The sequence below is a fragment of the Hyperolius riggenbachi genome, chromosome 2, assembly GCF_040937935.1.
Source record: "Hyperolius riggenbachi isolate aHypRig1 chromosome 2, aHypRig1.pri, whole genome shotgun sequence".
Taxonomy (NCBI): domain Eukaryota; kingdom Metazoa; phylum Chordata; class Amphibia; order Anura; family Hyperoliidae; genus Hyperolius; species Hyperolius riggenbachi.
In genome coordinates this window covers 559,814,723-559,838,539 of record NC_090647.1, presented here as the reverse complement: position 1 = coordinate 559,838,539, position 23,817 = coordinate 559,814,723, and the positions used below count along the sequence as shown (strand labels likewise).

Here is a 23,817-nt window from a genome sequence, read left to right as displayed (position 1 = left end):
AGGTGTATGTTCTGGGCAGGTCTGCCACATGATTGCGTGTATGTTCTGGGCAGGTCTGCCACATGATTGCGTGTATGTTCTGGGCAGGTCTGCCACATGATTGCATGTATGTTCTGGGCAAATTTGCTACATGATTGCATGTGTTTTCTGGGCATATCTGCCGACATGATTGCAGGTATTTTCTGGGCATATCTGCCGACATGATTGCAGGTATTTTCTGGGCATATCTGCCGACATGATTGCACGTATTTTCTGGGCATATCTGCCGACATGATTGCACGTATTTTCTGGGCATATCTGCCGACATGATTGCACGTATTTTCTGGGCATATCTGCCGACATGATTGCACGTATTTTCTGGGCATATCTGCCGACATGATTGCACGTATTTTCTGGGCATATCTGCCGACATGATTGCACGTATTTTCTGGGCATATCTGCCGACATGATTGCACGTATTTTCTGGGCATATCTGCCGACATGATTGCACGTATTTTCTGGGCATATCTGCCGACATGATTGCACGTATTTTCTGGGCATATCTGCCGACATCATTGCACGTATTTTCTGGGCAAATCTGCCGACATGATTGAATGTATTTTCTGGGCAAATCTGCTCACATTATGTGTATTTTCTTGAGAAAACCTGCACAATTATGTGAATTTTCTGGGGAAAGGGTCACCAAAACTTGGGCCCACTGTCTTTGCGTTGCACTTTTCAAGGGAACCTGAGGTGAGAATAATATTGAGGCTGCCATATTTCTCTCCTTTTAAGCAATACCAGTTGCCTGGTTGCCGTTCTGGTCCTCTGCCTCTTATTCTTTCAACCATAGACCCTGAACAAGCATGCAGCAGGTCAGGGGTTTCTGACAATATTGTCAGAACTGAGAAGATTAAGCTGCATGCTTGTTGCTGGTGTAATTCAGTTTATTACTGCAGCCAAATAGATCAGCAGGGCCGCCAGGCAACTAGTATTGTTTAAAAGGAAATAAATATGGCAGCCTCCATATCACTCTCACCCCGGGATCACTTTAAATTACAGTTAGCTCCGCCCTTATCCGGTCATTGCCACGCCCATTTTTTGCCGCGGCGCTACGCGCCGCAGGTTCTATCCACGCCCATTTTTTGCCGCGGCGCGCTTCGCGCGCCGCAGGTTATAGCTGCACCCATTTTTGGGGCGCGGCGCGCTTAGCGCGCCGCAGGTCAGGGGGGCCCACAATTGATATTTTGCACAAGGGCCCACTGCTGCCTGTGTCCGCCACTGACTACAAGCAATGCTTTTCCTGATCTTTGAGTCAAGTTAAAGGACCCTGAGATGAATAAAGCTGTTTTACACTTGCTCAGGGCTTCCTCCAGCCCCATAAGCATGGAAGTGTCCCTTGCCGTCCTACAATGTCCCGTTCAACTGCAGCAAGCGCAGAAAGCCCTGGCGATGTCAGACAGTCTGGGGTTTGATTGCAGCTGCATGGAGGATTCTGTGAGGACAGCAAGGGACGCATTCGTGATTATGGGGCTGGAGGAATAGCCAGGGTAAGTTTAAAGCTGCTTTTTTTTTTTTATTCGTCTCTGGGTTGCTTTAAGTGAGCCTAAACTAAAGCTTTGGGCATACTCAAGGCTTCAGAACTTCACTTCCAACCACAGGCAGCTCTATACACCATGCTCACAGGCATACATTAAATAAGGGCGCCAGAAGAAGGTTGTGGGGTATAGCTGAAATGTTATTTTTTTTTATTGCTTCATCTAATAAAATGGCAAACTATTGTAGAACAAAAATGTACAATTGTAGTAGGGCATAGCAAAAACATTGGTAAATATTACCAATATCCAGATATGTTGTAGTAATATGCCCACACTGTTCAGCCAGGTAGAACGATGCAAGTTGTGGATGGAAAACTGTTCCCCCCCCATGGACTTTATGCTAGCTCAACCATACAAGCTAGTACTGTCTCTTCAGTGCTCCCTCCAAACCATAGCCTGCAGTTCAACTGTTGCTATGGCACACTGGGATGCTTAGATTACAATCAGGCAGGGCCGGGCAGAGGCGAGAGAGCCCTCAGTGTAGGAGGGGGCACACAACTCACTTAGCCATCATCCCCCTATTGTGTTTGAAGCAGAGAGAGATATAAGAAAAGGGGATACATAGTGACTGCAAGCCAAATAGAGATTAAAGGGACGTCCGGGAAACAAACAAACAAACAAACAAACAAAAAAAAAAAAAAAAAAAAAAAGGAGGGGCTTCTACCAGCCCCTGCAGCCATCCTGTGCCCTCCTAGTCACTCACTGCTGCTCCAGTCCCCCGCCGCCAGCTAGTTTCATTTTTGCCAGGCCGCATTGCGTACATTTGTATGCATTCCTGCTAGTGCAGGAACGCATACATTTTTTTCACATTAGCGGTGCAACGCTAATACATTTGTGGGGCAATGCTAAAATATTAGTGTTGCACCGCTAACATGAAAAAATTGTATGCGTAATGTTCCTGCACCAGCTGGAATGCATAAAAATGGTCGCAATGCAGCCTGCCAACGCCCCCCCCCCCCCCCCCCCCCCGGGTCAGCAAAAACAAATCTAGCTGATGGAGGGGGACCGCTGGAGCAGCAGTGAGTGACTACGAGGGCACAGGATGGCTGCATGGGGCTGGTAGAAGCCCCAGGTAAGTGAAACTTTGTTGGACAATCCCTTTAAGGCAGGCAGTGCAGTTTCTAGGCTAAAATGCACCCAGGGCGAGGGTGTAAAAATTGCGCCCCCCCCCCCCCTAGGTTAGATAGGTAGGTGCCTCTCAGTATAGGTTAGATTAGGTAGGTGCCCCCTAGTATAGGCTAGATTAGACAGGTGCCCCCCAGAATAGGTTAGATTAGGTAGCTGCCCCCCAGTATAGGTTAGATAAGGTAGCTGCCCCCCCAGTATAGGTTAGGTAGGTGCCCCCCAGTATAGGTTAGGTAGGTGCCCCCCAGTATAGGTTAGATAGGTAGCTGCCCCCCAGTATAGGTTAGATTAGGTAGCTGCCCCCCAGTATAGGTTAGATTAGGTAGCTGCCCCCCCAGTGTTGGTTATATTAGGTAGCTGCCCCCCAGTGTAGGTTAGATAGGTAGCTGCCCCCCAGTGTAGGTTAGATAGGTAGCTGCCCCCCAGCGTAGGTTAGATTAGGTAGGTGCCCCCCAGTGTAGGTTAGATAGGTAGCTGCCCCCCAGCGTAGGTTAGATTAGGTAGCTGCCCCCAGTATAGGTTAGATAGGTAGCTGCCCCCCAGCGTAGGTTAGATTAGGTAGCTGCCCCCAGTATAGGTTAGATAGGTAGCTGCCCCCCAGTGTAGGTTAGATTAGGTAGGTGCCCCCCAGTGTAGGTTAGATAGGTAGGTGCCCCCCAGCGTAGGTTAGATTAGCAGCTGCCCCCCAGCGTAGGTTAGATTAGGTAGGTGCCCCCAGAATAGGTTAGATAGGTAGCTGCCCCCCAGTATAGGTTAGATTAGGTAGCTGCCCCCCAGTGTAGGTTAGAAAGGTAGCTGCCCCCCCAGTGTTGGTTATATTAGGTAGCTGCCCCCCAGTGTAGGTTAGATAGGTAGCTGCCCCCCAGTGTAGGTTAGATAGGTAGCTGCCCCCCAGCGTAGGTTAGATTAGGTAGGTGCCCCCCAGTGTAGGTTAGATAGGTAGCTGCCCCCCAGCGTAGGTTAGATTAGGTAGCTGCCCCCAGTATAGGTTAGATAGGTAGCTGCCCCCCAGCGTAGGTTAGATTAGGTAGCTGCCCCCAGTATAGGTTAGATAGGTAGCTGCCCCCCACTGTAGGTTAGATTAGGTAGGTGCCCCCCAGTGTAGGTTAGATAGGTAGGTGCCCCCCAGCGTAGGTTAGATTAGCAGCTGCCCCCCAGCGTAGGTTAGATTAGGTAGGTGCCCCCAGAATAGGTTAGATAGGTAGATGCCCCCAATAATGGAGGGGGGAGCCGCAGGGAGGGCAGCCCGACCTCTCCCTCCCTCTCCTCTCCCGGGCACCCTCCGTGCTCCCCCCTCAGATGCAGAGTTCGTGAGCAGCAGGGAAGCGCTGTTTACAACTCACCGGCTGCCTGGCTCCAAGCGCTGCTCTCTCGCCGCTGGTCTCCCCTCTCTGTATACATACTGATACACGCTGCTTCCGGCTACAGGAAGCAGCGTGTATCAGTACGTATACAGAGAGAGAGAGGAGACCAGCGGCGAGAGAGCAGCGCTTGGAGCCAGGCAGCCGGTGAGTTGTAAACAGCGCTTCCCTGCTGCTCACGAACTCTGCATCTGAGGGGGGAGCACGGAGGGCGCCCGGGAGAGGAGAGGGAGGGAGAGGTCGGGCTGCCCTCCCCGCGGCTCCGGCTCCCCCCTCCATTATAGCGCCCCCCTCCCAACAGCGCCCCGGGCGGCGGCACGCTCCGCACGGGGCAAGAAACGGGGCTGAAGGCAGGGATGTCAAACCGGGTCCTACGAGGGCCAAGGTCCTAACATTTTTGACAGCTCAAATTAATTGATGGTTCTGAATCAGGAAAGGTGTGGTCCATCAGGTATGGATCTGGTCCTCCAGGCCTGGAGTTGGACACGTGCTTTAAGGTGTTGGGGCCCTGGGGTGCCTCTTAGTCTAATAGCAATCAGTGTGTGATGGCTGGGAGGGATGGGGAGGGGCCTCTTAGTCTAATAAGAATCAGTGTGTGACGGCTGGGGTGGGAGGGATGGAGGGGCGCACTTTGGTATCTCAGCCTTGGGTGCTGGAGGACGTTGTCCCGGTTCTGCAATCAGAGAGTGCCAGAAGTCAGCAAGTAGACAACTTCTAGGTAACCAAGAATGCAAGAGCAAGAAGCATAGTGTCAGGGCTGGTTCTCGCCAAGCAACGTGAAACATTTGCATCAGGCGCAGCATTTTTGTGCTGTGTTTACACTAACATGCAGAGTAGGAGGAGACGCAAGAGGAGAGCTAGGTGGAGAGGCCATTGGGGAAAAGCAGCTTGTTGTGCTGTGTGAGGAGTCTGACAGTGAGTGAGGAGGGGGGAGGCAGAAGGGCAACAGTGTATCATTTGACTTGCACAGCAGAAGGGAGGAGGTGGCACTGCTGTCCTGACTGAGGAATGGAGTGGCTGAGGGGGGAGCAGTTTGTCACCCACAGCCAGCGTGCTATTGTGTTGCAGCATGTCATGTGAGAGCATTAAATGAAGCAGAGTAAATTGTCTGGTGCTGCTGTGCAATAATTTCAAATTGGGGAGGGGATGGGGCACCCTCACAAGTTTGCCTCAGGCAGCAAAAAGTCTAGAACCGGCCCTGTAAAGTGTTAGATGAAGTCGGTAGGATTAATGTGTGTTGCGAGCCTTCTATTACTAAATCTCAGCAAGGTAAGGTTACTAATACTATAAACTACTTATGCCAAGACCCCTATAGCATCCACATGTGCACAAGTTACCTTGATGAGGTAGTTCATGCCGGCCACAACCTGTTGCCTGTATGATTTGGCCACAAACATGGTGGTGTTCACTCCAGACTGCTCCAAGAACTGCGGCTTCACCTGCAGAGGGGAGGGAGATATAAGATTACACAGCATGTAGTTCCAACTACCCTTAAGTTCACACTAGCAAGTCTCAGAGTTTTCAATCATTTTGATCATAATTTTTTTTTTGGGGGGGGGAATTGAACATCGGTGTGGTACACTCTAGTCATACCCAGAGTCCACTTGGAAACTTTTGGTCCCAGAGCCTTCTGTCATGCTGCCCCTACGTTTTGGAACTCCTTACCTCAACAGATCAGGACAGCTCCATCCCTGGACATGTTTAAATCCAGACTGAAAACCCACCTGTTTAGTTTGGCATTTGCAGAAATATATAACTTTTGTTGTGTGAATACTTCATCCTACTAATTACTGAATCTGAGAGAGCCTAAGCGCTTTGAGTCCTATGGGAGAAAAGCGCTATATAAATGTTATTGTATTGTACATTGGTCAGATTTTTTTAATGTCAGAAATTGATTGCAATTACATTGCATTTTGTAAGCGATTTTGGTAGCGATTTTAAAGAGTGTAAGCATTTTGCCAGCGATTAGCATTTAATTCTGATTGGTCCTTTTAGTTAATTTTTTTTTTTTTTTTTTTTTTTTTTTTTTACTGTGTGCAGTAATTTCAAAATGCTAGCAAAATCACTCTGTAGGTTTTGATGAGCAATTAGGCTATTGTTTATATACTTGCAGAAACGCTAAAAAAAAAAAAAAAAAAAAAAAAGTGTATGTCCTGTATTTGCAATTTTGGTAATCAATCCAGTGGAATTTGGCCGATCCATTAAAGGATACCCGAAGTGACATGATGAGACAGACGTTCATGTACAGTGCCTAGCACACAAATAACTAGGCGGTGTTCTTTTCCCTTCTCTGTCTGAAAGGGAAATATTGGGTATGTAAGTGGCTGACTCAGTCCTGACTCAGACAGGAAGTGACCCTCACTGATAAGAAATCCCCCTTTTTATTCCTTTCTTGCCCTCAGAAGCCATTTTCTGCTAGGAAAGTGTTTTATAGTTGGAATTTCTTATCAGTGAGGGTCACACTGTAGTCACTTCCTGTCTGAGTCAGGACTGAGTCAGCCACTTACATACCTGATATTTAACTTTCAGGCAGAGGAAGAAAAAGGGAACAGTTATTTGTGTGCTAGGCACTGAACATACACCTGTCTAACTCATGTTACCTCAGGTATCCTTTAGCATTATCTAAGTGTTTAGGGAAAGTGCTAGTTTTTTTGAATCGCTCCCTAAACACTCAAAAACGCTCTAGTGGGTCCCAGCCCTGAGTTAGGAGCCAAGTATGCTTTTGCAAACGTCTTTCAGAGAACCAGCTTGTGGATGAAATCTCAAATATCACTTGACATTGGTTGTAAGTACTCCATACTCGTATTGTTTCTCACATTACAAGAGCAACCTGTTAGCTTTTCATTAAAGGGAACCTTAATTGAGAGGGATATGGAGATTTTTAAACAATGCCAGTTGCCTGGCAGTCCTGCTGATCTCTTTGGCTGCAGTAGTGGCTGAATCTCACCAGAAACAGGCATGCAGCCCATACAGTCTGACTTCAGTCAGGACTACGGATCTGCATGTTCTTTGAGGGGCTAAAAGTATTAGAGACAGGATCAGCAGGAGAGTCAGGCAACTGGCATTTTAAAGAAAAAAAAAAAAAATCCACAGCCTTCTCAGTTTAGTTTCCCTTTAAGGAAGAGGACCTAAAGTAGTAACTGAAGGAGCCATTTAGCTGCACTTGTACCACCGCTCTGCCAAGCAGAAATCAGCCTGCAGCCTTCTGACACAGGATTATGAAATAAAGTTATGTCGCTTGAGCAAATGAAACCAGGTGGACATTGGATTAACTCCCGCCTCTGTTTTTTATCAATTTTTAACCTACATCATTTTCATAAAATTAAGCTTCAAGTCAGAATGTTGTGCATGTGACTGGTCACTCCTACTGCAGAGTTGCTGCAGCTAAATGGACCAGTAAAGTCACCTTAGCTTCACTCTATATTGAGCCTTCAAGCTGCCTAGACTACATAGAGTATTATGTGCATGTCATTGACAAGCACAGGTTCCCATTAACGCCAACCCAGCCCTTAGAGGACAACTGTAGCGAGAGGGATATAGAGGATGCCTTTATTTCCTTTTAAGAAATAGTTGCCTGGCTGTCTTGCCAGTCCTCTGGTTCTAATACTTTTAGTCAGCCCCTGAACAAGCATGCAGCAGATGAGGTGTGCCTGACAATGGGCTCTATTCTGAAAGACTTCCCGCATGCGGTAAAGTACATGCGGGAAGTTTGCGACCAAAATACCGTCAAGTTGACATTCTCAAAATGTTCCGCATGCGAAAAAAGTGTGGGATTCATGCGGACACAGAAGTCGGTATTTTCCGCAAAAAAAAAAAAAAAGTTCAGGCGCATCATTTCGTCGTTAAGTACCGATTTTTTATCATCTACAAGTAGTAGGTGATATATTCCGCATCCCATTGACTTTAATGAAGTCTGGAGGATTAAGGGCTGTGCTTGCTGGACTTTAACTTTTTTTTTTAAACACTTTTTCATGCGACCTTTTTACCGCATGGATAATGGCCGTTTCCGCATCTGTTTTCCCGCATGCGGAAAATATTAGTGAATGTGGAAAAAAATGCGGAGTTTACCGCTGGCGGAAATGTTTGCTCTTTGAGAATAGAGCCCATTGTCAGATCTGAGAAGATTAGCTGCATGCTTATTTCTGGTGTTATTCAAACACTACTGCAGCCAAACAGATCAGCAGGGCTACCAGGGAACTGGTATTTAAAAGGAAATAAATATGGCAGCCTCCATATACCTCTCACTACAGTGGTCCTTTAAGCCAGGTACACATCCAATTGTGATTGGTCCATCTTACCACTTCCATGTAGTACGAGAGCTTACCTACACAAGGGGCATGAGGCAAAGCTTTTTCCTCTTGTTACATTTTTAAGCCCCCAAATTAAAGTAAGAAAAGGAATATTGAAAACCAGGATTACGACCTGGTAATTCTATTTTTGACAACCCTCCAGGACAGTGACATTGAGATTTGGGCTCCGCCCCCCAGAAACAGGAAACACCCAGCGTGAGCTCTATAAATCTGTTCCCAGGTATCCACAGCTCAGGTTGTGCACAAGACCTGAACCTAGTCATACTGGATACCCTAATACTTCTTACCCACATCAAAATATATGATGCTTAACGGGTGGGAAATAAGGACTGTCCTGGAGGGTTGTCAAAAATAGAATTACCAGGTCGTAATCTTGGTTTTTTCGTCCAACCCTCCAGGACAGTGACATTGAGATGATAAACAAGGAATCACCCACCTTAGGGCGGGACCACAGCCTGTAGAACTTTCCTCCCGAAGGACTGTTCTCCTGCTGTCATCAGATCTAGACGGTAATGTCTGACGAACGTGTTGACACTCCTCCATGTTGCTGCCCGGCAGATCTCCGATGCCGATGCCCCAGCTCTATAGGCCCAGGAGGTTGCCATAGCTCTAGTAGAGTGTGCTGTGATCTCTTTAGGTGACTCCAACTGCCTCAATTTGTAAGCTTCCTCAATACAAACCTTGAGCCATCTTGCTATCGAAGCTTTGGTCATTTTTTCTCCCACTTTATTTCCAGTGAAATTGACAAATAACCTGTCTGTTTTCCTGAGTTGCTTCACTCTTTTTAAGTATATTAGTAAGCACCTCCTTACATCCAGCTTGTGCCACTGCTTCTCTTTTGGATGAACTGCTTTATTGCAGAAGGTAGGCAATATTATCTCTTGCCCCCTATTAGACACTGATGATACTTTTGGTAAAAAATCAGTTACCGTCTTCAATATCACTCGGTCTTCAAATATAGAACAGAATTGTTCATCACTGCTTAGTGCCTCTAATTCGCTTACTCTTTTTGCAGAGGTAATCGCTACTAAGAATATGGTTTTAATTGTAAGATTCCTTAACGAAATTTCTTCTAGAGGTTCGAATGGCTCTTCCATAAGTACATTGAGAACTAAAGATAGGTCCCACCTAGGACATGATTTCTTAACTATTGGCCTTGATCTTTCTACTGATTTCATAAATCTGATCACCAGGGGATCTAAGGCTAATTTCTTATCAACGAAAACAGAAATTGCTGCTACTTGTACCTTAATTGTACTTAAAGAGACTCCGTAACAAAATTGCATCCTGTTTTTTATCATCCTACAAGTTCCAAAAGCTATTCTAATGTGTTCTGGCTTACTGCAGCACTTTGTACTATCACTGTCTCTGTAATAAATCAATGTATCTTTCCCCTGTCAGACATGTCGGCCTGTGTCTGGAAGGCTGCCAAGTTCTTCAGTGTTGTGGTTCTGCTATGCACTCCCCCCTCAGGGGGGAAAGAAACACACAAATGATCTCTTGAGATTCAAAAGGAAGGCTGTATACAACCTGCTTGTGTATGGATGTATTTTCTATGTGTGGACATACTGTACATCAACCTACTTCCTGTTTTGGTGGCCATTTTGTTTGTTTATAAACAAACTTTTTAAAACTGTTTTTAACCACTTTTAATGCGGCGGGGAGCGGCGAAATTGTGACAGAGGGGAATAGGAGATGTCCCCTAACGCACTGGTATGTTTACTTTTGTGCGATTTTAACAATACAGATTCTCTTTAAGGCCAAACCCCTCTCAATTCCATCTTGCAGGAACTCAAGAATTGTCGGTAATTTATTGTCTTTAACTTTATTTCTCTTTTTCCAGTCTAAAAAAGTCTTCCAATACTTAGAATAGATCGATCTGGTTACTTTCTTTCTGCTATTCAGAACCGTCTTGATCACTCTGTCTGACAGGCCCTTGGACTTCAGAACATCCTTTCAGAAACCACGCTTTTAGATGCAGATTTGGAACATGTACCCATCTGTGTTCCTCTTGATCTAAAAGTAATTCCTCCTGAGGGAGGAGTAAAGGATCTTTTTTCAGCATTTTTAGTAACAACGGGTACCATGATCGTTTTGGCCAATCTGGTGCTATTAATATCAGAGTCATTCTGGACAGTTTCAACTTCTGTAATACAAGAGGAATCAAGGGGATTGGTGGAAAGGCATATGCTTTGCTGAAGATCCAATCTTGGGCCAACGCATCTATTGCACATGCTCCCTTCGGATCTAGAGAGAAAAACCTTCTGCACTGAGAGTTCGTCTGATTGGCAAAAAGGTCTATTTCGGGCCACCCCCATCTGGCCGTTATCATTCTGAATACTTCCGGGTTGAGCCTCAGCTCGGAATTTGACAGTCTTTGTCTGCTTAGAAGGTCGGCCATTCGATTTAATGTCCCTTTCAGATGGACTGCTGTTAACGATAGATTCAGCTCTGCCCATCTAAGATCTTCAGTGACACTTCTAGGAGTTTTCTGGACCTTGTCCCTCCTTGTTTGTTCAGATAGGCTACTACTGTTATGTTGTCTGAACGAACCTGAAGATGATGCCCCTTTAGACACTCTGATGCTTGTAATAGGGCCATATGAACTGCCTTCATTCTCTGAAGTTGGATGACTCTCCCCTTACTGGGTCTGTCCATGACCCTTGCAGGTATAGTCCGTCCACATGGGCTCCCCAACCCATCAAACTTGCGTCTGTTATAATCTTTGTTGGAGGAGACCGCCATAGTCTTCCTAACTGAAGATTTTTTTATATCCATCCACCAAGGCAGTGATTCCTTTACCCAGGTTGGTATTGATAACACGCTTTCTAAATCGCCCTGATTTCTGTTCCAGTTTTCCAGTAGCCAGTTCTGGAGAACTCTTACGTGAGCCATTGCCCAATCTACTGCTGGTGCTGTTGAGGTTAGAAGACCCACTATACTCATGCACTGCCGTACTGAGATGGCGTCTGCCTCTAGAAGGCTGACTATTGTCGACTGCACTTTCGTCACCTTGTCCTCTGGCAAGAACAGTCTTTGAAGGGGTGAATTTATTATGAACCCCAAAAATTTGATCACCTGGGATGGATCCAGATGTGACTTTTGGTAATTTACTAACCAACCCAGGGTTTCTAACTGACCTAACACCCTCTTCAGATCTCTTTCAAGCAGTACCGCATTGTCTGCTAGAACTAATAGGTTGTCCAGATAAGGGATTATAATAATGTTCTGGAGATGAAGATTTCCTACCACCTCTGCCATTACTTTCGTAAACACTCTTGGTGCTGAAGATATTCCGAAAGGAAGGCACGAGAATTGATAATGCAGCACTCCACCGTCTCCTTGTACACTGAATCTTAGGTACTTTTGAGACTCCCTTCTGATTGGGATGTGCCAATAAGCGTCTGTCAGATCTATGTTCACCATAAACACGTCTGCATTCAGTAAGTTCCTCATCGTATACACAGTTTCCATTCTGAACTTTTCGTATACAATAAAGGGGTTTAGTGGTTTTAAGTTCAGAATCATTCTGAATTTTCCGGTTGGCTTTTTGATCAGAAAAATTCGAGAATAGAACCCTCGGTTTCTTTCCTGAGGTGGTACCTCTTTTATGACATTTCTGTCCATCATGTCTTAGTAATTCCTGTAATGCCATCCTGGCTTCTCTGTCTTTCGGCATTAAAGTCTTTACAAATCTCACCGGGGGCTTTTTTATGAATCTTATCTTGTACCCGTCTTTTATTAGGTCTAAAATGAATTGATTCGAGGTTATCTTTCTCCACTCTGGATAAAAGCAAGATAACCTGCCCCCTACTTTCAGCCTGGCGTCACTGGTGCTTGCTTTGGGGCTCCGCTGGCTTATGCAGCGGAGTCCTCCTAGGCCCCTTCCTTATTAATTGGCCAAGTCCTTTTTTGGACCCCTTTATCTCTCGCCTGGTTATTGCGGCGAAAAAAGGGCCTATTCGGCTTGAATTTCTTTTTCTTCGGAAATGATAATTTCCTGCTTGCCGTCTTCTCCAAGACTTCTTGGAGCTGAGGGCCAAATAACAGATCCCCCGTAAAGGGTAGATTACATGCCTTAGACTTGGACGATTGGCTACCGTCCCATGTCTTGAGCCACAGATTTCTGCGGGCATTATTAACTAGTGCTGTTGTCTTTGCTGTAACTCTTAGTGACTCTGTTGAAGCATCAGTAACATAATTATTAGATTTCTTAACAACACTCAGAGCTTCTAAAATGTCCTTTTTAGGAGCATCAGTTTTGACTAATTCTTCCACCCTCTCTATCCATAATAAAGTGGTCCTAGAGACACAGGTGGTGGCTGCAGCAGGCTTAAAGTTAGTTACTGCTGCTGTATAAGCTTTTTTAAGTGACAAATCAATTTTCTTGTCTGCTGGGTCTTTAAGGAAACCCAAATCCTCAAAAGCAAGTTCATTCTCCCTATTCATTAGACTGAACGCTGCGTCTAACTTGGGACAACCTTCCCATAGTTTTGCATCTTCTTCTGAAAAGGGGAATCGCTTTCTAAACCCTCTAGAAATAAAAAGTTTTTTCTCTGGGTATTTCCATTGCGTATTAATTAGGTTTTTTGTTGAGGGATGTACAGGAAAATTTAAATGTGGTGTGGGATCCATACCAGAATATAATTTATCATGTATGGACACAGGAGCGGGAGTGGTCTGATTAATATTCAAGGTAGTGTGAATAGCCCGCACTAATTCATCAGTCTCTTCCACCGGAAATCTGAATCTTGAAAACATAAGTTTCTCATCCGTATCACTTTGATCTGACATATCATCCTGTGATAAATCCCTGTTAACCTGTCCTCCAGGAAGAACATCCTGTATTTCCTCTTCTTCTTCTTCATCTGAAGAAATTAAACGTCTTGTAGTTTTTACAAGAGCTTTTCTTGGCTTAGGATTCTCCTTGGGAATAACTGCCACAGGAGGTACCACAGGAGCTGACCCTGTAGGCAGATTTTCCCTGAATGCTCTAAATGTCTCTACCATTTCATGCCTCATGGTAGTCATAAACTCTTTGCAGGAGGCAGTATTCTCTTCATTAATTAACTTTGTAATACATCCTTGGCAAGATGCTTTTGTCCAGCTAGTTGGCAAAACAACCTTACAGACAAGGCAACTCCTGGACCTGTTAGAGCTATCGGATAAGTCCGAAGTCTCCTGAAAAACATATGAAGAGAATAATACCATGAGATTAATTACTATAATTCATTAAAGCCTGTAATTAATCACATAAATCCTCTCCTGAACAGATGTGATGTTTATTTATATATACTCTGTGTATATAGTGAGCTGTTTACCAAAAAAAGGAATATCATTATCTGTAAAATAAGCTTAAGTACAGCAATCAGACAGATAATTTAGGATGCATATCAACTCAAGTGTAGCTCATCTAGACGGAATGTAGATGCATACAGCTGCTAAAATGGAGAGAGAGAGAGAGAGAGAGAGAGAGAGAGAGAGAGAGAGAGAGAGAGAGAGAGAGAGAGAGAGAGAGAGGAGAGGAGAGAGAGAGAGAGAGAGAGAGATGAGAGAGAGAGAGAGAGAGAGAGAGAGAGAGAGAGAGAGAGAGAGAGAGAGAGAGAGAGAGAGAGAGAGAGAGAGAGAGAGAGAGAGAGAGAGAGAGAGAGAGAGAGAGAGAGAGAGAGAGAGAAATTTTTTTTTTTTTTTTTTTTTTTTTTTTAAACTAAATATATTCGGTGATACTGCACCAATAAATCCCTCCTGCAAACTTAGAAGGAAAACATCCAACATTATATGCAGCTAACCCAGTAACCAGCTCACTCCCCACAATGAATGCACCATGTAGTTAACATTCATTCAGGTAGCTATGCAACAATTACTTACAGGGCCGGATTTGCACTTTTTACTGCCCTAGGCCAACTATCACAAGCCGCCCCCAGTTCAACAGCATCCAACCCCCGACCCCCCCCCCCCCACCACCACCACCACCACCACCATGGCCTATCTCCGCCCCCTGCCCTTTAAAGTGAAATGGAACCCATTTTAAATTTCAATATAACTAAGAACTACCTGACTGATTCCTCAGTTTGATTACAGCAGAGTGCTGGACAAACACCCGCTCCTTCTCCTTAGTGATGCGGCTCGCATAAATGCACCTGATCTGTGCCATTTTCCATTGGCCTGAACACTCTGTCAGTCACTGTGAAGTGAGCATGTTCAGGCCAATAGAAAGCCGCACACATCAGGTCCATTTATGTGAGCCACATCACTAGGGTGGAGGAGGCAGGGAGGAACAGGAGTGTGTTCGGCTGTAATCACACAGAGGAAACAGCCAGGTAGGTTTAGCAGCCTTAGCGCCCACTACACACAGGGGCGCCCCCTGGCCATTTTGTCACTCCAGGCGAGAAAGTTTGTGGCGCCCCCCCCCCCCCGCATTGCTCCCCCCTTCCGGTATTTCATGCAATTTGTAAAAAAAAAGTTATAAAACGGGGCAATTATGTTTATTATATATTACCAACTATAATGCATCCTTTTTGATATAAAGCGTGTGCCATATGATTCATGCTGCCACCGTTCCCTAAGATAAAATCAGCAGATAGCATGGCCACTTCAGAACACGTTCAGATATATAATAGCACAAATAACAATGTCAGGTATCTACAAATCAAATGCAGATAACACGTCCCCCACAGATCAAATGCACATAACACGTCGTCCCCCATAGATCAAATGCAGATATGCCCCCCATAGATCAAATGCACATAACACATCCCCCACAGACCAAATCCAGATATGTCCCCCATAGATCGAAATGCACATAACACGTCACGCACAGACCAAATCCAGATATGATTCCCATAGATCAAATGCACATAACTCGTCCCCCACCGATCAAATACAGATATGTCCCCCATAGATCAAATGCACATAACACATCCCCCACAGACCAAATCCAGATGTGTCCCCCATAGATCGAAATGCACATAACACGTCCCTCACAGATCAAATGCAGATATGTCCCCCATAGATCAAATGCTGCAGAAGATTTCAGTGCTATATAAATACATAATAATATGGTAGGACATTGCGGAGAGGTCACTGGGTGCTGTTTGGGGGAGAATGGGCAGGAAAGTTCATTGGGTGCTGCTGGGGGGCTCAAGAGAGGTCACTGGGTGCTGCTGGTGGTTGGGAAGAGAACACTGGGTGCTGCTGGGGTTGGGGTCAGGAGAGGTAACTGGGTGCTGCTGGGGTCAGGAGAGGACACTGGGAGTTGATTGGGGGTCAGGAGAGGTCACTGAGTGCTGCTGGGGGTCACTAAATGCTGCTGAGGGGGTCAGATGAGGTTACTGGGGAAGGGGAGGGTGATCAGGATAGGTCACTGGGTGCTGCTGGGGTTGGGGTCAGGAGAGGTAACTGGGTGCTGCTGGAGGTCAGGAGAGGACACTGGGTGTTGATTGGGGGTCAGGAGAGGTCATTGAGTGCTGCTGGGGGTCACTGAATGCTGCTGAGGGGGTCAGATAAGGTTACTGGGTGCTACTGGGGAAGGGGAGGGGTGATCAGGAGAGGTCACAGGGTGCTGGTGGTGGTTGGAAAGAGAACACTGGGTGCTGCTGGGGTTGGGGTGATCAGGAGAGGTCACTGGGTGCTTCTGGGGGGGATCAGGAGAGGTCATCATTGGGTGCTGCTGGGGGGGGGCAGGGCAGGAGTCAGAAGAGGTCACTGGGTGCTGTTGGCAGGGCCGGATTTAGGACAAGGCCACCTAGGCCATGGCCTAGGGCACCACAGGAGCAGGGGCACCAAAGCAGCAGGCTAACTGGTGCAGCATTTTCAGGTTTGCAACTGCTGCAATGCCAGGTACTCTGCTGCTAGCCGCCTGTGCAGCAGCCACCTTGCTCTCTGTGCACATTTGCATTGGGGCCGGTGGCTGTGGACTTGGGCAGCACTGGAGATGGAAGGGAAGAGGAAGTTTCTGCACTGGAGACAAGCAGAAAAATACGTGACACTGATGGCTGCTGCGATGTGAAGGTGAGCTGGCTACCTATATTGAAAGGGGGGAGTGGGAAAAAGAGGGATTAAGGGAGTCATCTGGCTACCTATACTGGAGGGAAAGGGGGGAGGAGTCATCTAGCTACATATACTAGAGGGAAGGGGTGGGGTCATAAGGCTACCTATACTAGAGGGAAGGGGTCGTCTCGCTACCTATACTGAAGGGGGCGGCCGGTGACAGTGGCCTAGGGCGGTAAAAAGTACAAATCCGGCCCTGGCTGTTGGGGCTCAGAAGAAGTCACGTGGGGGGGGGGGGGTCAAGAGAGGTCACTGGGTGATGCTGGCCTGGGGTGGTTCTGGTGGTGAGGAGAAGTCATGGTCCTGCTGATGGAGTGGAGGCACCATCTTACCTGTCCTGCTCGCAGGGTCCCAGTCTTTCATTCATTACAGCCACAACTAGAATTCATGGTCGGGTGGGGGCGGAGCTTCAATTCGGTGGGGGCGGAGCTTCAATTCGGTGGGGGCGGAGTTTCCCGCGGCCGGGGTTTCACCTGCATACAACCGAAAGTCCTGGAACCAGGCCAATATCTCCTCCCCTTCCCTCAATGTGAGTCGCAGCATGACCGGGGAAGCCTATGGTAGGGGATTCAGCAGTGACAGTCTCTTTCTCTTCTTCGTCACGCTGGAGTCACGCTGCGAGGGGGGCGGGGCTCCTTTAGCTAAACATGCTTCCCACATTGGCTCTCCTCCTTCTGTTGAACGGCACACCCCCTCCCCTGCTCTCTTCCTAGCACAGTGGCGGCAGAGAGATAACTTGCCCGCAGCTTTAAAGGGGCCATGTAGCGGGTAATTTTAATGACACAGAGCGCGCCCTGTGCATTGTGGGGGCGCTTCAGGCAGTTGCCTGGAATGCCAGTGGCTAGAGGCGCCCCTGACTACACAGACAGAGTCATGAAGCCTTAGTAGTACTGCTGCACGGCCTATGTCCACCTCAGCCCTGCTTATTGCAGAATGGGGGGAGGGGGGGGAGGGGAGGCTGGGAAGATTAGATTTTCCTACCTGAGGCTTCTTTCAGTTCCCAGAAGTCTATCAAATCTCTTGCTTTAGTTCTGAATCCCTCCATGGTGACGTCCCCTCCAAAATATCTGGCTACTCCGCATCTCCTCAATCACTTTACGATGGCCAGGAGCGGTCTGCGTATGCAGTTTAAGTTGTTGTGAACTGCAAATGTTTCTGGCAATGACAGTGTGATTGAGGAAGCACCCAGATGGATGCAAGCATGTCCCATGGTGACCGACATTCAGATCTTTTGGAGTGGCAGGTAGCACTTTGGAGGGAGAAGCCCCAGGTAAGTAAATCTGAAAAAAAAACTCCCCCCCACGGTCCAATTCAGACAACCCTGAAACCTAACTACAAACATGCCTGAAACCTAAACTTAAAAGCTAGTGAAATGCAATGCAACATTTTGGCTTGGATAGATAATCACAGAACTGTAAAAGAGAGATGGGAGTATAGAACACTTGGTCTGAATGCTTGTTATACAGCACCTTAATAATTGTGGGCAGAAATCAGACAGCACAATAGCCAATAAAACAAAACTCACTAAAACAGACCTTTGCCTCAGTCCCCGGCAATTCCCTTCCATCCCCCACAGCATTGCAAACACAGACAAGGCTGCAAATACCATACACTATACACATACTTACAAAGAAGCAGCCATGTACTCTATCTCCGTTGGCAGAGAGTCCCTCTCAGCAGGACAGGAGCTGTGCGGTGATAAGCCTGACGCTGAACATCTGCTCTGCTCTTCTCCGTGAAGCTCCAACAGCCAGGCGATGAAGCAAAGATTACAAAAAAAAAAAAAGCCAGCCTGGATCAAAACTAAAGGAAGCAGCAGCAGTGAGGATGGATGCTGCTCTGCACGTCTGTGCATGCTTTTTCTCTGACTGACTGCGTCCATGACAAATCAGCTGTTCTTTCTCTTGTGAAGTTTTTCGGAATGAGGCCACGCTCTGTGCCGTGTGCCTCCATGCATTTGGATTGGCCACTGGCCTCCAAGGCACGGCTCCTCTGTGTCCCCCACACACTGCTCCTCAAATCAGCTTCCCTGCCTTGCCGCCACTGGGATCCTTCTGCCAGCCACGTGTACATCCCTGCCAGAGTGTGAGTCACATGCCTGCCTCTGCCGCTACTATGGGTAAACTAATGTAGGCAGAGCGGCCGCTGCCCTGCACTATGAAGGAGTCAGGACTGAGAGTCGGCTTAGATGATTAGCGCGGTTGGGCGCTTTGATCCAGCCTGGTGTATACAAATGTTTCCTGCCCTCAGCCGCCCTAAACAGGGTTGATTTTCTGGCGCCCTAGGCCTGTGCCTTGGTGGCCTTGCCAGAAATCCGGCCCTGATTACTTATGCAAAACACATTGAGCTGCACAAAAACCAATCAGTCACATGTGAACAAATGCTTTTCTGAACTATCAGGACTTTTACAATACTTAAACTGGTAACAAACATCTTGCTCCATTTAAGTAATCAAATCACCAAGTAGTCTAACATGCTTTTTCTGATCTATTAATTAAACTTAAGATCAGTGCAGTTATCCATGTTTAACTGGATTTAAACAACAATGTGCCACCACAAAAAGACAGCTTCAGCAAATATCCTTGATCTAGCCACTGTCATTCATATGCTGACTAAATACATCTGAGCAGCATAATCAAACCTCAGACCAGTGCGGCGACCAGTCAGACCGTGATCAAACGCGGCTCCCCACAAGATCTCCGCCGGCTTACCTGATCCTGAAGTTTTCGTGCGTCCATCCTCGGCAAAGGCCAAACGCTAAGTGCCACAAGGAACGCACACAACGCTGTTTTGCAGCCGCGCAAAATGCGGAAAATGCGGAAGTGAAGTCACTCGACGGCGGAAGTACCGCTAGACTGGGGGCAAAGCCATCCTTCCTCCGTGCAGAGCCGATATTCCCCCACCGCTGCGTCCAGGACCTCCGTCAGGGCTGCTCCGCGTTGTCCTCCCTCTAGCACGCACAGCCGCTCAGGTGGCTGCTAGAGGGGAAAAACCTGTTTAAGCAGGTAAGGAGCTTTCTGCTGCAACAATATTCCAACCCTCCAGGGTAGTGAAGCAGGCTCCCTCAGGGAACTATTACCAGCCTCAGCACTCCCAGGCTGCTGACCAGCTAGCTCCCTTTACAGAGCTCATGTTCCCAGGGAAGGAAACACACAACTGAGGTGTGGATACCGGGGAACAGATTTATAGAGCTCACGCTGGGTGTTTCCTGTTTCTGGGGGGCGGAGCCCAAATCTCAATGTCACTGTCCTGGAGGGTTGGACGAAAAATGAAGTTAATCCGGAATAGCTTACTTTGATTTTGCTGATTTTTTTTTTTTAATTATGCGATAAACCACCAAAATTGCTATGTTAAGAGGAATATTGGGAGAGAAAACAAAACTCCACACGTTCCCAATATTCCCCTTAGCATACGCAGCAGTTTTGGTGATAGCATGCATAGTGACTTTGCTATAAAGTACTAAAGTCAGCATGAAATTAGGCAAGATTTTACTTCCAATCTCATGTCCAAACTAATCACATATGGCTGTAATCGCAAGAAGTTTACACAAAATTTTGTATCATAAGTAGCAGATTACAATCACACTTGCACACCATTGGGCTCCATTCACAATCATTTTCCACATGCAGAATGGCACTTGCAGTAAATTCTTGACATTCTTAAAGTTTGACACATGATTTACTGCATGTGCAAAATTGTGCACATTGTTTACCTGCATGCAAAACTGAAATTCACAAACAAAAAGGGGCACCTTATTTCTGACTTAAAGGGACACCGAGCAGTGCAGAAACTATGGAAAGATGCATATCATTTTAAAGCTCTCTTTCTCCTCTTTCCAATGATATATAAGTCGTCGCCTTACACCTTTTAGTTCTCTATTTTCACAATTGATATCGCGGCCACAGCAATTTCAATCGCAAAAATGGCGAAAACTAAAAGCCGTAGGGCGGCGGTTTATATATCATTGGAAAGAGGAGAAAGAGCTTTAAAGTGATATGCATCTTTCCATAGTTTCTGCACTGCTCGGAGTCCCTTTAACTACAGATTTTATATCACCTACCAGTACTTCGTGATATATTTCACTTCCATTTACTTAAATGGAGCCTTGAGCGCTGTGTTTGCTGGGCTTAATTTTTTTTTGTTACACATTGTTCCCAAATGCAGAAAAGATAAATAAATAAAATAAATAAATTTAGTGAATAGGTGATTGTGCGATTGTGAATAGAGCCTAGTGTGGCAGTTGGGCTGTGGCTGTCAACCAAGGGGTATTTTTGAAATGAAAGTAATTCTTGCAAGGTCTCCATGAGGTGATAGACTAGTCCAAACCAGACTGGTCGGATCTGTACTACTTACTGTGCCAAAGTAAACAAACTGTGGTAAGACTTTAGATTAATAGCAACACTAGCTGATTGCCCGGCGTTGCCCGGGTATGTACAGTTTTTGGCTGGTGTTGGCTCCGCCTACTTTTTCTAACCCTAACACACAATTACTCACTGACCAAGTTTGTGAGCTTTGCGGTCTTTGGTATCAATAATCTGCATTGAAATGAAACAAATCTGATTGGGTGTGTGGCTCCACCCCCTTTTCTGAATTTGAACCCCAGTCACCCAATAACCAACTGTACCAGGTTTGAGGCCTGTGCCATTAACAGTTCAAGAATGGTAGCAATTAAATATTCCCCTTGAAAAACAGGTGAAGTTTGATTCACTTTTGTAGGCTCCACCCACTTTTCTGAATATTAATTTCAGTCACCCAGTGACCAACTGTGCAAAGTTTAAAAACCCTGCCATTAACAGAATGGCTGCAGTTTACATTTTCTCAGTGAAATTTGTATTTGTCTTCACCCACTGATGACCCGGCGTTGCCCGGGTATGTATTTGACTGGTGTTGGCTCCGCCCACTTTCTAACCCTAACGCACAAACACTCAATGACCAAGTTTGTGAGCTTTGGGGTCCTTGGCATCAATAATTTGTATATTCCCATAGAAATTAAACAAAGCAGATAGGCTGTTTGTGGCTCCACCCCTCTCCAGCATTTGAACCCCAGTCAACCAATGACCAACTGTAGCAGGTTTGAGGCATCTGCTATTAACAGTGTAAAAATGGCAGCAATTTAAATATTCCACTTGAAAATCAACAGGTGAATTTTGATTGGCTACTATACGCTCCACCCACTTCCCTGAATATTAATCTCAGTCACTCAGTGACCATCTGGGCAAAGATTGGGAACCCTGAAATAAACAGAGGGGCTGCAGTTTACACTTTTCCAGTGAAATTTGTTTTTGGCTCCGCCCACTTTTTGTAACCTGGACACAAAGTCACTACTCAATGCCCAAGTTTGTGAGTTTTGGGGTCCTTGGCATCAATAATTTGTATTTTCCCATTAAATGAAACAAATCTGATTCACTGTTTGTGGCTCTGTCCCCTTTTCTGAATTTGAACCCCAGTGACCCAATGACCAACTGTACCAGGTTTGAGGCTTGTGCCATTAACAGTGCAAAAATGGCAGCAATTTTAATATTCTCCTTGAAAAGTGACATGTGATTTTTGATTGGCATTTTTAGGCTCCACACACTTTTCTGAATATTAATCCCAGTCACCCGGTAACCAGCTATGCTAAGTTTGAGAACCCTGCCATTAACAGTGAAGACGGGCTGCAGTTTACAATTTCCCAGAAAAATCTGTTTTTAACTCCACCCACTTTTTGTAACCTTGACACACAGTCACTACTCAATGACCAAGTTTGTGAGCTTTTGGGTTCCTGGCATCAAAATTGTGCTAATATAAGCAGTTTATCCAGCAAAGAAATCTGGCTGTTTTGGCTCCGCCCCTTTACTGAATTTGAACCCCAAACACTTAAAGGGAACCTGAAGTGAGTAAAATTATTTAAAATAAACACATGACGTCGCTGCAAATGAATATTACATACTTACCTCACTGTCAGTTCCTCTCAGAAGCTCACCATTTTCTCCTTACAGTGATCACTTCCAGTTCTGACAATATTTTGTCAGAACTGAAATATACCAGTTGCTGTCAGTTATATATCAGCAGCTGTCAGTTACAACTGAATGTACAAGGTAATGTCCATGTTTCCCTATGGCTCAAGTGAGCGATATTACAGTTTAACAGTGTGATGAGCAGGAAGCTGTTATGGAGTAATGGCCATTTTTACAAATGGAGGACGGAGAATTCCATTGATCACAGCAGTGGCGGACATACGGCCGTGCAGCCGCACGAGGGCCCCTGAAGTTCCGCTGCTTCAGGGGCCCATTAAGTATTGCAGGTTTTTTTTATTTAAATTTTTTTTTCTTTATGTATTATTTTTTTAACCTGGGGGGCCCAACTCCTGTCCTCCCCCCTCACCTCGCCCCCCCCCCCCCCATGCGGCGGGAGAGCGGAAAATACAAGTCTCCGGCCGGGGCGGCAGCTGCCGCTTGGTCTCCAACTTGGAGACATATCGGAAACTACGCAGCAGCTGCCTCTAGCGTCTGCTGCAGCCCCGGCCGGAGACTTCCTGTATTTTCTGCTCTCCCGCCGGCTGCAGCGCATACCGGGAGGGGGGCCCCGAGGTGAGTGAGGGAGGATAGGAGTCGGGCCCCCCACCCGGATAGCTACCCACCCGGCTACCTTACCCACCCACCCGGCTACCTACCCCGCTACCTAACCATCCACCCGGCTACCTACCCGGCTACCTAACCAGGCTACCTACCCACCCACCCGGCTACCTAGCTACCCACCCGGCTACCTAACCACCCTGCCACCTAACCACCCTGCCGGCTATCTACCTGGCTACCTACCCACCCGGCTACCTACCCACCCACCCGGCTACCTAACCACCCTGCCGGCTACCTACCTGGCTACCTACCCACCCGGCTACCTAACCACCCTGCCGGCTATCTACCTGGCTACCTACCCACCTGGCTACCTACCCACCCGGCTACCTAGCTACCCACCCGGCTACCTAACCACCCTGCCGGCTATCTACCTGGCTACCTACCCATCCGGCTACCTACCCACCCGGCTACCTAGCTACCCACCCGGCTACCTAACCACCCTGCCGGCTACCTACCCACCTGGCTACCTACCCACCCACCTGGCTACCTACACACCCACCCGGCTACCTTACCCACCCACCCGGCTACCTTACCCACTACCTAACCATCCACCCGGCTACCTACCCGGCTACCTAACCAGGCTACCTACCCACCCACCCGGCTACCTAGCTACCCACCCGGCTACCTAACCACCCTGCCGGCTATCTACCTGGCTACCTACCCACCCGGCTACCTACCCACCCGGCTACCTAGCTACCCACCCGGCTACCTAACCACCCTGCCGGCTATCTACCTGGCTACCTACCCACCCGGCTACCTACCCACCCGGCTACCTAGCTAC

The 23,817-nt window shown here is 46.9% G+C and overlaps 1 protein-coding gene across 1 annotated transcript in view; it reads right to left on the bottom strand.

The window, feature by feature from the left end:
• Positions 1-23,817, bottom strand: part of LOC137545152 (stefin-C-like) — a 35,357-nt gene that overhangs the window by 4,628 nt on the left and 6,912 nt on the right. Inside the window, exon 2 of the mRNA XM_068266265.1 lies at positions 5,401-5,502. Within this exon, the coding sequence (XP_068122366.1) occupies positions 5,401-5,502 (102 nt within the window). The remainder of the gene's footprint in view (positions 1-5,400; positions 5,503-23,817) is intronic.